Consider the following 16,713-nt stretch of genomic DNA (forward strand, 5'->3'; position numbering starts at 1 on the left):
TTATTTTCTAAGTGCAAAAATGATCTATCCAAGGTCACTCAACTAGCAAATGGTTAAATGGGAATTCAAACACAGGACTTAGGAGTACATGCCTTTCTGATGAACATGGATGCAAAAATTCTCAACAAGATACTAGCAAATCAAATCCAACTGTATATATAAGGGTAAAAGAAACAGAATTGGAAGCTCAGGGAAGGAAGAAGGGGTAAGAAGTTTGTACCTTCTGAGGATGTCATTTATCTTGAATTTTAGGGGAATGAATTTAACTTAATAACCTATCCTGCTAAAATTAAGCCTTTTGCCATTTAAAAGTGTTATGCTCCATCCTACAAATTCCATGCCTATAAGAAAAATGTGAGATACATGTATGTGCAAAGGCAACGCACATGCATTGTAGAAAAAGCAAAAAGCAAAAGACAAGCAGGCAAGCAAACAAATGAAAAACTGCCCTCCATAATCTATTATCTAGTACAGCATGGAAGTTAAAGGCATGTCCTTTTTTTTCTTCCAAGTTTTTATTTAGATTCAAGTTAGCTAACACATAGTGTAGTATTGGTTTCAGGGGTAGAATTTAGTGATTAATCACTCATATATAACACCCAGTGCTCATCCCAACAAGTGCCCTCCTTAATGCCCATCGCCCATTTAGCCTATCCCCTGCCTACCTCCCCTCCAGCAACCCTCAATTTGTTCTCTAGCTTAGAGTCTCTTATGTTTGCCTTCCTCTGTTTTTCTTCTTATTTTTCCTTCCCTTCCCCTATGTTCACCTGTTTTATTTCTTAAATCCCACATATGAGTGAAATCATATGGTATTCGTCTTTCTCTGATTTATCTCACTTAGCACAATGTACTCTAGTTCCATCCACATCATTGCAATGGCAAGATTTCATTCCTTTTGATCACCGAGTAGTATTCCATTATATATATATATACACACACACCACATCTTCTTTATCCACTCACCAGTCAATGGACATTTGAGCTCTTTCCATAAGTTCCCTATTGTTGATAGTGCTGCTATAAGCATTGGAGAGAATATGCCCTTTTGAATCAGTATTTTTGTATCTTTTGAATAAATACCTAGTAGTGCAATTGCTGGGTTGGGGGTAGTTCTATTTTTAACTTTTTGAGAAACCTCCATACTGTTCTCCAGAGTGGCTGCACCAGTTTGCCTTCCCATCAACAGTGCAAAAGTGTTCCCCTTTCTCCACATCCTCGCCAACATCTGTTATTGCCTGAGTTGTTAATTTTAGCCATTCTGACGGTGTGAGGTAGTATCTCATGGTGGTTTTGATTTTATTTCCCTGATGATGAGTGATGTTGAGCATTTTTTCATGTGTCAGCCATTTGTATGCCTTCTTTGGAGAAATGTCTGTTCATGTCTTTGCCTGTTTCTTAACTGGATTATTTCTTTTTTGTGTGTTGAACTTAATAAGTTCTTCATAAAACATTAAACAAAATTTTAAAGAGTTGGGTATGGGTGCCTGGGTGGCTTAGTCAGTTAAACATCTGACTCTTGGTTTACACTCAGGTCATGATTTCACAGTCTGTGGGTTCAATGCCCACATCAAGCTCTGTGCTGACAGTGCAGAGCCTACTTGGGATTCTCTCTCTCTCTCTCTCTCTCTCTCTCTCTCTCTCCCCTTCTCTCTCTGCCCCTCTCTTGCTTGTGCTGCACACACTCTTCCTCTCAAAATAAATAGAGGTTAAAAATATATAAATAAAAGTAGTATTCCATTGTATGTCCAATGCTTAATTTATTTAACTATGCTTCTATTCATAGGCTGACCATGCTTCAATAGGACATTCTAGAACATATATCTTTGCACCATTTTGCGAGTGTTTTGTCAGAAGTGAAAATGCTGAGTTGAAAGTGTGAAGAGTTTTCCATTTTAATAGACTTTGTTAAATTGATCTTTGAAATGTCTTACTAATTTATCCTTTCTTCCCCCATCCTCCCCACCACATAGATCCTGAAAAGAGAAGACATAGCCTACTTACATTTCAGAGGTAATGAATTTGTTGTCATTGAATATATATAGCAATAAGAGCAATGAGGACTTGGGGCTTGATCAGCAATATTCCCATTGTCCCTTGCAATGAGCCCCCTGGACCACTACTGAATGGACAGTGCTTCAGGTCTTGTTGGGTTTTTTCCCCATCAAAGTTAGAAAAACCCAGAGGGACTGGATTTCCATGTGCTCTGAAGATGCCTTTATCCTGTAGACAGGTTTGCATAATGTGTGATGGTTGAAGGTACAAGCCTGTCATTGGCCAGAGAGATGAATCTCCTCAAAACAGAGAAACAGCTCAGCCATGGGGGCAGAATTGAGAGAAATGATTCTAAGAAACAACTCCAGCTTCCTAACTGGCCAAGCAGCTTCTAACAAGCCAAGCCTGAGACCCAAATGGGGGAAAGGGAGAGGAAAATGAAGTCCTCTGGGGCCGGGGAGAGCTATTCCCAAGTGACTGAGGCACCCCCTGGCCTCACAGGCTTCTTCTTCCAGTTTAGATTCCACAGTCCACAAGTCCAGTCACTCTTGAAGTTACGGAATTACAACTCCTCTGTCTTCCTTCCTCCAGACACTCTCCTGCCAACCTGAGACCCTGGCTGGCTGTCTTCCATGACCGGCATGCCTGCAGAGCAGCGTAGCTGCTACAGAAAGCTACGCTGTGAAGTCACAACGTTCCCTCTCGGTAGCGCTGCCCATAAAGCCACACGGCTCCTGCAGGCACCTGCTCCCACCTACGTTTTCTTCCTTCCTCCCTCCCTCCCTTCCTTTCTTCCTTCCTTTCTCAGTAATCTCCACACCCAACGTGAGGCTCAAACTCACCATCCCAAGATCAAAAGTCACATGCATTACCGACTGAGACAGCCAGGAACCCCGACCTAAGCTTTTTTTCTTTTTTTAATGTTTCTTTATTTTGAGAGAGAGTGAGAGAGAGCACTTGCAGGTGAGGGAGAGGGAAAGGGAAAGAGGGGGAGAGAGAGAATCCCAAGTAGGCTCTGTGCTGTTAGCATGGAGCCTGATGCAGGGCTCAGTCACCAACCAAGAGATGGTGACCTGAGCTGAAATCAAGAGTCAGACACTTAACTGACTGAGGCACCCAGGCACCCCCACATAAGCTTTTCTATACCTTTTCTGTATCATCTAATCTGTCTTCTCTCTGATGAAATGACTTCCTCGTCCTTCCCTGAGAAATTGGAAGCCTCAGAGAGGACATTGGTCATTCTCTTCTGTACTCCAAAGCCAGCCCTTCCCACACGCTATGGGACACCACCAGTGGTCCACTCTCCTCCTGAGTCACCTGTTCTTCCCCTTCACTAAGTCCCCCCATAAGTATCTCACATGCTGTAGCATCTCCCTGCTGAGGAAAAACAAATACAAAATGCTCTTGACCTGTCTTCCAAAACCCACCACCCCAGCTCTCTGTTTCCTGTATAAGCCACACTTCTCTAAATGTTGTTTCACTTGACCAAGCTCCCCCCCTCCCCGCATTCTTACCTGACTCTTCAACTCATCCCTATTTGTCTCAGCCCTCATTTCACTGACACTGTCCTTGCTAAGCTTTCAGTACCTCTCAGGCCTCTTTCCAGAATTCCTTTTCACACTGACAACATTCCTGCAGCACCTCCAGACGTTACATCTCTCAGAGAGTTAGTGAAGAAAAAGAGTCTCTCCCAGGATTCCCAACAGAATCCTCACAGCCCCTCACTGGCTCTGATCAAGACCATGTGTCCATCCTGGGTCAGTCACGGAATACACAGAGGCTCTTCTGATGACCCGACCAATCTCTGATACAAAGGTCTGCCTCCTCCTTTTCAATGCATAATATCCCATTGCATAAATCTATCATAATTTATTTAACCTCTCCTTTGCTGAAGGACATTTGGGTTTTTTTAGTAATTTCCTAACACAAATAATGCCATGCCAAATGCACATTCTAGGACCTTGCCCCTACATACACACTCACACTCACACAGTTCATTCTTTACCAACCTCACCAAGCACATGACTGCTGAATTATGCTTTTTGTGTTTTTAAGGAACTTTCCATCACACCATCACACCACCAGACATGTCACAATGTAAGTTTCTGTGACCTCTTTGAGAAAGAGGAAGGGAGAGGGGACCCCAGAACCTGCAATGTCTAGACATTTTGTTCATTGTCTTCAGATCACCAAAGGTAGTCCAGCTGTCAGTAGAGGGGCTCTTTGAAGCTTTCCCTAAAATTAGAAAGAATTTCCAAGGAAGCCTCACTTCCCCTCTAATCTCTCTGAGTCAACCTTCTGGGGTGGTGGGGAACATTTCTCCTAATCTGTTCTGCCTCTGCTTCTACCATAACAGTTCAAAAGAACCATAAAAAATCTTGAAATATCCAGTTTCATTTCTTTTACCATTGTCTAAGGGCTGCTTCGACCCACACCATAGAAAGAGTCACTATGAAGATGCTCCAACCTCCAACCTCTCAGAGGTGACACTGCCCCAGACGGATACCTGACTTCTCAGCCCTTCTCCTGATCCACTGGCCTTGTGGCGAATGTCTCTGCCTGTCCCTTATCCAGCCAACCCACCACCTGGAAGCCGCGAATCAGCACTTCTGGCTAACTGACTGCAGCATCTCTCAGAAGCATGTCGTATATCCTTTCTGCTTCTAATGCCTGACTTTTAAAAAAAAATGATCACAAACCTTTCTGGGCTAGCCTCAGTTTTTTTTTTTTATAATAGTTTATTGTCAAATTAGTTTCCATATAACACCCAGTGCTTCTCCCCACAAGTGCCTCCCACCATGACCATCCCCCCTCCCCCCTTCCCCTCCCCCTTCAGTCCATGGTTGTCTCCAGTATTCGGTAGTCTCCCTTGATCTTTGTCCCTCACTCTTCCCCGCTCTCTTTCCCCCTTCCTCTCCCCATGGCCCCCTGCCAGGTCTGTCCTGTTAGACCTATGAATGCAAACATATGGTATCTATCCTTCTCTGCCTGACTTATTTCGCTTAGCATGACACCCTCAAGGTCCATCCACTTTCCTACAAATGGCCATATTTCATTCTCAGTTTTGAAGTGCTAGTATGCAGCTCTACCACTAACCAGATCTCCAGTTAATACCTAATTACACTTCCCATCCTTGTTTTGTTGCTGATAAATAAGCTTTCTCTTCCTTGACTTTGTAGAATATTTATTTTCCAACTTGTTTTCTCTTTTGCCTTTACATCCTCTGTTGTGCCCTGAGAAAGCACCACCAATGCGATTTGCCACACCTTACAGCGCAGGTCCTCTTCCTCCTCCTCCCCTCCGCCCCCCATCTACAGCCCAAAGTGAAAACACAGGCTGAAAATATTCTCTCTCCAGCCTCTCTCTGACGGGGTCCTCACCCCGCTTCCCGTGTGCTCAACTCCAGGGGGGCTCCCAGAGGAAGTCTCAGCCCACATTGGAATCCAGTCTTCCTTCAGGCCACATTTGCCAAAATTTCATAACAAATGTTCGTTTTACTGGTGCTTGGTACGCTGAATCGACAAGTACCACTCATAAAATAGAGAGAAAACTTACTGTAACTGCCAGCATTGTTTCTAAAGGGCCCTCCAGACGCTGCACTATTGGCATTAGTAAACATATTGTTTTAAAGACAGTTTTACCCAAAGAAGCCTCGAAATACAGCCAGGAAAGCTGTACAAGTTATAGATCCTACCTTATGATTATTTCAATTATTTTCCAAAATCTAATTATTTTTGGGCTATAATAATGTGTGTATGTACATGTGGTGCTTAAAAGACAAGTTCTCTGCTTCCTCGAAATCCCACCCGGCACTGCTTTGTGCAGCCCCACGAGACCCCGGATCAAGTTTATCCTTCCGTGTGTCCCAGGATGTGGCGTGTCTACCACTGGAGGTACATGAGATGACTTATAAGGTATGTGAACACATTTTTTTTCCTTTCACGTGTTTTCAATATTTATTTTACAATAAATTATAGTAGATTATTTTTCTATAGAAAGAAAGAACAATTAGCATATCAAACTCCTATATTCAGAACATGGTTGCTTAGGATGAGATTAAAGTGTTGATGGAGATTCAAAGATAAATATTATGTAAAAAGTACATGGATATGATAACTTCCATAAACGTGCTACAATAGTGAAGTTGAGGATCCTGCTCTCTCTCATGCTGCCTAAAGCATCATGTGCTTCATCAGAGCTCATTATTGTGAGGCCTGACCCTCATCCATGCTTCTTCCAGCAATATTCTTTTTTAAATGTTTTTAATGTTTATTTCTTTATTTTGAGAGAAATAGAGAGAGCACATGAGCTGGGGAGGGGCAAGGGAGAGGGAGAGAGAGAGAATCCCAAGCAGTCTCCATGCTCAGCATGAGCTCAGCTCTATTTCATGAACCGTGAGATCGTAACCTGAGCCAAGATCAAGAGTCAGACACTTAACTGACTGAGCCTCCCAGGAATACCTTAAAAAGTTTTTTTAATGTTTTTATTTATTTTTGAGAGACAGAGAGAGACAGCCTAAGCAGAAGAGGGTCAGAGAGAGATGGAGATACAGAATCTGAAGCAGGCTCTCCAGGCTCTGAGCTAGCTGTCATCACAGAGCCTGACACAGGGCTCGAACCCACGAACTGTGAGATCATGACCTGAGCTGAAGCTGGACGCTTAACCTACTGAGACACCCAGGCGCCCCAAAATTTTTTTAATGTTTAAGCAATATCCTATTTTGTTTTTTAAATAATTTTTTAACGTTTATCTATTTATTTTGAGAGAGAGAGAGAAATCAGGGAAGGGGCAGAGAGAGAAAGGGAGAAAGAGTATCAGAAGCAGGCTCTTTACTGTCAGCACAGAGCCCAGTGCGCGGCTCGAACTCACAAACCGTGAGATCATGACCTGAAACAAAACCAAGAGTCAGATGCTTAATCGACAGAGCCACCCAGCCACCTCTATTTTTTTAAGCAATATTCTAAATAAGCTGCCATAGACAAAGCACATTAACCTAGTGGCTGGCGTCCTGCGTATGCCCGCCTCCTGCAAAGCTGGTGCAGCAAGCAGAACCCAGCAGCTGGAACAACTGTGCTGCACTTGGGTATCAGAGAAGGCTGTCTTTATCTGTACAGGGGCCAGTGAGGTGATTTGAATTTGTTTCAGTTTTGAGAAAGAGGAAGAGGTTGGTAGTGATTTTCTCCGCAGAAGCCCTGGACAGCTGACTCAGTGTCACAAGCTTGTTGGCCTGGCAGCACTTCAATGGCAGGCTCAGGCCCGCGCAGAGCAAATCCCATGACTCCATGGGACTGCCCGGGTCACTGTTGTGCCAGCATGTTCTTGTGCATAATACTGTTTAAGTGAGCAGGTCCTAAAAAATCTTCTTATCTTAAAGGAATTTTATGAGAAAAGGATACTTGATACAAGACTTGACTTATTTATTTTTTAATATGTATATTTCCTTTTTTTTTAAATGTTTTTATTTTTGAGAGGGATAATGAGTTAGGACAGGAGAGAGAGAGACAGAGACAGTGGATCTGAGCCGGCTCAGTGCTGACAGCAGAGACCCTGACGCAGGGCTCGAACTCACAAACCTGAGTTCTTGACCTGAGCTGATGTCAGATGCTTAACTGACTGAGCCACCCGGTGCCCCTAGGATTTGATTTCCTTTAACAATTGTCATTTAATTTACTGAGTTACAATTTTTTTCTAGAAAGGATATGAAATGACTTACAAAAGTACATACAATAAGATAAAACTTTAATAGATGAGGAAACTGGGGCAAAAGGAAAAGGAGGGTGGGAAAGATAAAATGGAGCCAAGAATGAAGACTGTCACACATGTATGCATCAGGGGCTCCACGGTGCTGGCATAGCTGGCTCAGCTTCCTCCCAGCCAGACAGTGAAGGCGACAATGACGTATAGGGTCCACAGTGACCCTAACATTTCTTTTCTAAAAACAAACCACTGCTCAGTAGAAGGCTAAGCATCCCATGTGCTGAGATCAAAAGGAAGTTTCTGGTGTCCCTGTGATGCCATCAATGGGGTCCTCAACGATTTCTCTGGGAGGCACCACACTGGCTTCATGGAGCTGTTTGGTACAACATCCTGCAGCAGAGGTGGGGGCTTCACGCCAAAGCGAACATTGGAAATCAATGCTACAGGGAACCAAGACTATGCCCTTTGAAAACACATCTCAGCTGGTTAGCTTAACCCCTCGGTGGGTTTCGGAGGGCCTGGTGGGGTGGCCAGACGTTACCTCCATAGCCACCGTCTCTAAGCAGGCTCTGCAAACTCTTCGGCACCAAGGAGCTCAGGGAAGCCCTCCCTGACGGTCTCAGATGTGGCCTTCCAGGCTGCAGTGCTGTGTGCTCTAAGGTGCTGAGCTAGAGGCAGGACCTGGACTAGCTCCGTAATTTGTGAGCCCAGTGCAAAATAAAAATACAAGGCTTTTTGTGCAAAACTTAAGAATTTCAAGATGGAGACAGCAGAGCGGTGAAGCAGCCACAGGTCCCTTGTAAGGATGGAGCCCCATGGGGCTGCACAAGTCACACACCTATGGAGTAGCCCTAGGCACACTGAATATCCTCATTAAAATTGGAGAAACCAGTGAGGACACAATAAATGAGTTAACGTTTGTAAAGTGCTTAAAATGGTACCTATTACAAAATAAGCGCTGTGTATGTTTGCATTGACTAGATGATAACTATTTTAATTAATAATTACTGATTTTTAATTAATTTAGGGGCACCTGGGTGGCTCAGTCGGTTAAGTGACCGACTTTGGCTCAGGTCATGATCTCACTGCTCGTGAGTTCAAACCCCATGCTGGGCTCTAAGCTGACAGCTCAGAGCCTGGAGCCTGCTTTGGATTCTGTGTGTGTCCCTCTCTGCCCCTCCTCTGCTCACTCTCTGTCTCTCAAAAATAAATAAATGTTAAAAAAAAGTTTTTAAATTTAATTAATTAATTTATTTTTAAGAGACTGTGTGTGTGTGAGTGGGAAAAGGGACGAGAGAGAGGGAGAGAGAGAATTCCAGGCAGACTCCATGCTGTCGGTGTGGAACAGTGAGATCATGAAGTGAGCCAAAATCAAGAGTCACATGTTTAACCAACTGAACCACCCAGGTGCCCCTAATAATTATTTTAATTAATAATATAGCAAATGCAGTACACAATGCACTGTGTTTATTTTATAGTTTTTGTTGCTGTCTTCATTATTATTATTGTTGTTGTTGTTGTCATTATTATTGTTATTTATGTATCTGAAGTCTAGCAAAACGGACCAGGCTGGAGATCATTTGGAGTCATCAGCATCTGCAGCAGGCCTTTAAAGCCATGAGAGTAGATGGGGTCACCTAAGGAATGCATGCAGGTGGCAGACGGGAGCACCGTGACCACTAGGGGTCAAAGAGTTGGGAAGAAACCAATGAAAGAGATTGAGAAGGAGAGAGAGTATAGGAGAGTGTGGGGTGCTGAACTCCAAGAAAAAGCAGTATAAAGAAGAGGAAGGGGATCAGCTATGTCTGGGTAAAATAAGAGGAAAACTCAGAATGGCCCATCAGATTTGACAACGTCAAGGTTACAGAGACCTTGGTAAGAGCTGTTCTCATGCAATGGTGGGATAAAAACCCTGATTGAAATGATTTAAAAAAAGAATGGGAGGAAAAGTTGTGGATGCAGTGAATGTGGACATACTTCTCAGGAGCCGTACTGCAAAGAGCGGACAAAAGGGACAGCAGCTGGCCAGCAAGCATGGGAAGAAGCTCAGTCCTATAACTACAAGGGACTGAATTCTGCTAACAACTACATGAGCCTGGAAGAAGACCCTGGGGTCTAGAAGGGAAATGCAGCCCAGCTGACACCTTAATTGAAGTCTGTGTGACTCTGAGCAGAGAGCCCAGGTAAGTTGTTCTCTGACTCCTGTCCATCAAAATTGGGAGACAATGAATTGATGCTATTTTAAGCCACAAAGTTTATGGTCATTTGTTATGCAGCAGCAGCTAACCAATACAATGGGTTAAGTATAAAATGATATTAAAGAATTATTAGAGGGGCACCTGGGTGGCTCAGTCAGTTAAGCAGCCGACTTCAGCTCAGGTCACGATCTCGCGGTTCGTGGGTTCAAGCCCCTCATCGGGCTCTGTGTTGACAGCTCAGAGCCTGGAGTCTGCTTCAGATTCTGTGTCTCCCTCTCTGCTCTGTTCTGATTCTGTCTCTGACCCTACCCTGCTCATGCTCTGTTTCTCTCTGCCTCAATAATAAATAAAACATAAAATAAAATTTAAAAAGAATTATTAGAACTGTTACAGTTTGGAATTACAAAAAATGTTCTTGCTTTTTATTGATGGGTATTGAAGTATTCAGGAAATGTCTGAGATCTGTTTTAAAATTATAGTAAAAAATAAATAGATGAAAAATATATGAATAAAATATGGCAAAACGTTGTTAGCGTGAGACCCAGGTGATGGATGTATGGGGAATCGTTGTGCTGTTCTGTTGTCATGTATGTCTGAAATTTGTCATAATAAAATGTGGATACATAGACATAGATATGGGTGCATAGACAGAGGTCGGGCTTAAGTCTCCTTTCCCCATCCTCTTGTCCTCCTCTTCCTCCTCCTCTTCCTTCGTGTTTCCTAATTGTCCCTTTCGTTTGTCTCATTTATGAGCCTGCCCCCCACTTTGACCTGCTGTCTTTCTGAAGGATGTACCTATTAAAGAATATTTTCATAATTCTCTCCTCTTAAAAGTTGGATTTAGCCTCTGAACTGCAGCCTCCTGTGTCGCAGAGTCCGGTGTGAGCTGACGCACAGGGACAGCCCCTCCCCACAGCAGGTCTGCTGCAGGGCCTGGGGCAGAAGTGTGGTGGAACAATGGCCTTTATTTGCAGCAGGGCCCTCTTTCAAGCCTGGTGTGTTTTCCTGATGCCAGCCCCAGCTGTCTTTTTCACCATTCTGAGCTCTCTCACCACCTCCAACGGGGGCCTTAATTCTTTCTCAGAAACCCGATTCCTTCGGCAGAAGCCACGTGTTCCCCTCAGGCCCCATCTGACAGCTGTGGCCCCTGGCCTGGCCCCACAGACACTCACTGTTCCCTTTCACAGGCTCGGAGGTGTTCCTGCCAGAAAAGTCCACTTCCTTTACGCGTCTCTTTCTCATGGTGTCACTCTTTTTGGCCTTGAGTGTCATGCCAATTCCTTGCACACTTGATGAAAAGATGCAGGGGCAGAGAACTTGAATCAATGGGGTCTTTTTATTTTTGAACATCAGTAAACAGCACAAATCAGTTCAATGAGTTCAGACTTTCAATTATTTCCACGCTTGCTGCAGTCTCTACCCAGCATTAAATCCTGCTGAAAATGCCTCTTGTTATCTCCAACTAATGAAGAATGTCGCTCTTTTTTCTGGGTTTGAACACACTCCAAAACATTGGCCTGAAAGATCAATTTAGCACTGGAGAGCCCTGAACACAAGAATCTTTAACTTTGCCTTTTATGCAGCTCACTGGCATTATTCTAATCGTTTTCTTTCCTCTTCATTTTATTCTGCTCACTGAAGGTATTTTTATCTGCTTGGTTGTGTAAAACACAATCATTTATTTTCAAGACTAATGAAGACACGCCAGATCTTTTCCGTGGCCTAAGTGAAAAATTATATAACTCGCGATTAAAGCTCCAGCTAACCTGTTACTTTGCCATGTTTGTAACTCGTCCAAATGGACTCTTCCTGCCACTATCATTCTCAATATCCAGGCCCAGGAAGGACACGTCATGGTGTATTTGTGGCACCAGCAAAGAGCATGGCCCTCTCTCTGTTTGCTGTTTTTTTAATGTTTATTTATTTTGAAAGAAAGAGAGCACACTTTGGGGAAGGGCAGAGAGAGAGAGGGAGCGAGAGAATCCCAAGCAGACTCTGTGCTGTCAGTGCAGAGGCCAATGTGGGGCTCAAACCCACGATCCTGATATCATGAGCTGAAATCAAGTCGCTAAACCAAATGAGCCACCCAGGCACCCGGCCCACTATATTTTTTATTAAAAGTAGTCAGTGACATATTAAGTTATTAAAAAATAAAACCACAGAGCAAGTCTTTTTGAAAAAAGATTTAAAGCAGAAAATGTATGTATTATTGTCCCTTGTAATAATGAATGCCCCCATATTTTCAAAGTGTTAAACCTTTTATAATTAGACCATTAACCCCAACAGCATAAGTTAAGTGGTGCAGGGGCTATAGTGAAACGCTCAGCACAGGGAGAGGATTCCATGGCAGATTCAGGCGCCACTGCAGGGGATTCAAATTCCAGTTCCAGTACTTACTACTGTGTGACCTTAAGCAAATTACCACACCTCTCTGTTTCCTGGTCTTCTCATCTAAAAAATCAGAACAATTAAAGTACCTACCCCAGGCAGGTTGCTATGAGATGTAACACACTTCGATTATGGTCTAGCAAATGAAAAGCAATCAGCATTGCCATTGGTGTCAGGGTCTTGGTGGATGATGTAAACTCTGATCTATCAGGCCTCACACCCCTGCCAGAATGGTCCTCCCGCGGCACTGCTCCAATCCTGCCTCACACTCTCGCTTCCTAACACCCGCCCACGTCTCACCAAAACCTCTGGCATTTTCTCACTCATCAAGTGGTCCGCCACTCCCCTCAGGAGGAAGCTGCCTTGCTGTGGCATGATAAATTAACAAACTTTTACTTGGAAGGCAGTCATGGTCGAGAAACCGCAGGTCACAACATGAACCAGGTCTGGTTTTTCAAGATGCTCTACTTTTGTTAAAAAACATTAACCTATATGAAGAGAGTTCATTTTATTCCTCCTTTTAAAGGATCTTCTTGTCACAAATCTCCACGTAAGGCTGCTCCCTTCCTTTATTTATTGATGTATCCACTTTCCTCACTACTACATCCCTCCACACACATTCTGTGTTGAAGAGGACTCTCAGCCTCCCAGGGTTTGGTAAAGGGAGTGTGCTGGTGACTGCACAGGTCCACACAGGTCCTCGTGCTGCATGCGTGTTGTTGTGTACCTTTTCCCTCTGGTCTTAAGATCCCTGTTGCTTTCAGGACTTCGAGGCTTCTGATCTCCTCGCTGCCTGCACTCTAGGTGCCCATCCTGTCATTTCGCATTCCCCTTCCCCAGGTGACAGACACCTAGGTTGCTCCCAACCATCCGCCACCACAAACCAGGGAAAAGAGAACTTTCTCAGAAGATGGTCCTGGGAAATCTTGGAACTGCATGGATACAAATAAAACTGGACCACCACCCAGCACCGCATATGGAGTGAACCATAACTCGATTAAAAGCCAAAAGCTCAAAGCTCAAATCTCAATTTGACACGAATGGGATTAATAGAAGAAAGAATGGGCGAATGCCTCAGTGGTGGGGTTGCGGGGAGATTCTCAAACCTCAAAAACAGAAAAGCACTTGAACATCTCTTCCATTCACGTTGACGTCTAGTCCTCTCCCATCTCTAGCCCTTCACAACTGCCCAGAGGTTTTCTTCTGTGTAAGAACAAAAAATGGAAGAAACAACAAAACGTTAAAGCCTGTCTTTTTCCTACTTTCAGCTTTCCCTTCCTGTAAATCAAAAAGATTTATTTTTTGTAGGCCCCTTCCTTTGCCCTGCACCTGGGTCAGTGATCTACAGCCAATGGGCCAGATCCAGCCTGTTTTTGAGTTAAGTACAGCCCGCTAAGAAAAGTTTTTACATCCTTGGGGCACCTGGGTGGCTCAGTTAGCTAAGTGTCTGATGTTAGCTCAGGTCATGATCTTGCGGTCCGTGAGTTCAAGCCCCACGTTAGGCTCTGTGCTGAGAGCTTGGAGCCTGGAGCCTGCTTCAGATCCTGTATCTCCCTCTCTCTCTGCCCCTCTCCCACTCATGCTCTGTCTCTCAAAAATGAATAAACATTAAAAAAAATTTAGAAAGGTTTTTACATCTCTAAATGAATAAAAAACAATATTCTTTGACACTTGAACAATATGTGAAATACGAATGTCAGTGCCCACAGACAAAGAACTTGACCTAGTATGCCCTCCTCTTATAGGACAGGAAAATATCCCCTGAAGCACCCCAGCAGACCTCCCCTCACGGTGTGAGCCAGAAGCGGATCACACGCTGGACCGCGGGCCAGACCTCCCTCCCCTGAGAACTAGAGATCTCCCCGCAAAACTCAAAGATCATCAGGGAATGAGGAGTAAGAGAACGGCTGTGGGGTAAGTAATAAATAGTGTCTGCCGCAAGGCTGACAAACAGTGAGGCTGATGTTTTCCCTTGGAAAGGCAGCCCAGAAGTTTGAACGATGTGTTATGAGCAAAGCCAAGCAGAAGGTTAATTCCAATCTTTCCTAAGACTGTGACTCATTTTACAAGCACATGTCTTTACCAAATAGTTTCAGACGGTTTTCAAACCACAGAAGCATCAGAGTTGGCTGAGTGGCTTTTTTAGCTTTTTATTAGAAAGTTGGCCCTTTCTAATAAAATGTATTGCTCCCCAGTCCCCAGGCCCCTTCTGCTGCTGCACACTTGTGGGTTGAATAGGGTTCCACAGAGCTCTTGTCCTCAAAACCCTCATATTCCTAATGGCTGGCACATTGGGATCACAGGAGTCCTCTTTTGCAAGAGTTAAGCAAGCAATCAAACACAACTATTACGTGTAAGTAATGGCTTACAACCAGACTTCTCTGCTGCGTGTAGAAAAGAAAGAGCTGGACATGAACCCACAGGCTTGGAGGAGACAGGAGCCGGTGCCCAGCCTGTGATCTGGGGCCTCGTGATCAGAGCCGTGGGCCCGAGAGCATGCAGCGACAGATGTCTCCTTTGATCCTTCAGACTCCGTGCTACGCGTTCTGTTTAATTGCCTCTGCTGGCTGAACTCAGCACATGTGCAAGTGAAGGCACCGTCCAATAAGGACAAACAAGGAAAGTAATATAACTTTAAAGGTTAGAAATCCTGAAATGCCAGTTCCATAAGGAGAGAGTTATGATAGGGCAGGTTTGATAGACTTAAAAACATTTGGCTGCTCTTCTTGCTCCGTATCACCATTTCCCAAGACCGTTCAGTCTGTGACTTCTTCGGTGGGATCTGTCCCCACACTGTCTCCCTGCCCCATTCTGACAGCCCCTCCTGCCTGTGATCCAGGCATGAACATAAAGGAGTCAATCCACACAGTCCTCCCCACAGACATTTGGAGGGAATGGGGTGTGATGAGAAGTTGCAAACTCACACATAGCAAATAAAACACTCTGCCTCACAAAGGCAGCTGCCTTGACCAGCCCCGTGCATAGCCCTGACTTTTAGATGTTTCCTAATGTCAGAAGGTAGTGAGGAATTGATTTAAAAAAACCCAGCAAAACGTACTTAAAATTTTAAACTTGAAAGCATTGATGACTGCCATGAACTGTAGTCTCTCCAAACGTCTCCTAGAAATTCAGAACGGACTATGGAATTCTTTCTGCTTTAGTCACACTTCCCATTGTTATCCGCACCTCAACCCACCACACAAGCAGGCACTCAAACTTGTAATCGAATTTGCACTCTGTGGTTGATGGGTGAGAAGAAAGGGAGCCAAGAGAGCCAGCACAGCTTGAAGACATATCTTCTTTCCAAGCTGGGATCCACGGATCCTGGAGGAAGTGAGGCTGAGGCCTGTGGTGCTGGACCTTAAATCTGATTCTGCTCAGAGAATCTGGGCTCTGGAGTGCCGTCCTGTTATTTATAACTGAGCACACTCTGCACTGAGCCGTGTTACTTTTGTATTTCCATATTTTGTTAGAGATATTGAGCAAAACCCCTGGTTCATTTTTTATTATTTTATAAATGTTATTTATTTATTTTGAGAGGGAGAGAGAGAATCCCAAGCAGTCTCCACGCTCACCACAGAGCCCCTCATGGGGCTCCATCTCCATCATGAGATCATGACCTTAGCTGTAATCAAGAGTCAGTCACTCAACCAACTGAGCCACCCAAGGGCCCCACCCCAGTTTCATTTTATAAGGTATGAATGAATATACGCCATTTAGCTACAAAGCTAAATAAGCTTCACAATTTACATGATTAATAAAAGAAATGCTGAAGGTAAAGAGGGTAAGCTGGGAAACTTCTGGAGTGTAGCCTCTTATAAACACTGATCTGTTATAATAAGGAAGACAGTATTCTTGTGTATATGAGCTATATCTCAATATATCTATGTAAATATTTTCAGTGAAATCACATTCTAAACATGTTCAGAATTTTCTCATATATACTAACATCAAAACAAGCTTGCTGCTTTTTATGTGAATGAAACTTTAATTTGTTTTATAGATTTCATGTGGCGTTCGGAGTAGCCCTCTCTTACTGACATAAGGCCTCCAAACCTCAGTCAACAATGTTCCAGAACCTACTCCATGCCTTGCCCTGTGCTAAGAGATTGCATGAATTTCTGGGTAAGTCGTATCTTTTTCAATTTAATGAGCAAGTGATCAGCAGATTCTGGAAGATGAGATGCCCTGAAAAGGCAGGAATATTACATATGTGACAGTCCTATTCAAAATGCATAGCCTGAACCTCAGCACAGGAAGTACCAGACAACTCCAAAGTGAGAGGCACTCTATGAAAAATTGGCCAATAGTCTTCACAAATATTAATGATGTGAAAGATAAAGTGGGCTGAGAGTTTGTTCTAGATTAAATGAGACGAAAGAAGTGTAACAACTATAGTGCACGATCTTGGATTGGATCCTGAATGGCGGAGCCAGAG

The 16,713-nt window shown here is 43.9% G+C and overlaps 1 protein-coding gene across 2 annotated transcripts in view; it reads left to right on the forward strand.

Moving 5' to 3' along the window:
- The window catches only part of NUP42 (nucleoporin 42), a 34,696-nt gene extending 30,006 nt beyond the window's left edge, over positions 1 to 4,690 (forward strand). For both annotated transcript variants that reach the window (XM_029930009.1, XM_029930016.1), the window contains 3 exons: positions 1,971 to 2,010; positions 2,584 to 2,697; positions 4,410 to 4,690. In XM_029930009.1, the coding sequence (XP_029785869.1) occupies positions 1,971 to 2,010; positions 2,584 to 2,653 (110 nt within the window). In that variant the 3' untranslated portion in view covers positions 2,654 to 2,697; positions 4,410 to 4,690. The remainder of the gene's footprint in view (positions 1 to 1,970; positions 2,011 to 2,583; positions 2,698 to 4,409) is intronic.
- Positions 4,691 to 16,713: the final 12,023 nt, after the last annotated feature.

The sequence above is a fragment of the Suricata suricatta genome, chromosome 2 (genome assembly GCF_006229205.1).
Source record: "Suricata suricatta isolate VVHF042 chromosome 2, meerkat_22Aug2017_6uvM2_HiC, whole genome shotgun sequence".
Taxonomy (NCBI): Eukaryota; Metazoa; Chordata; class Mammalia; order Carnivora; family Herpestidae; genus Suricata; species Suricata suricatta.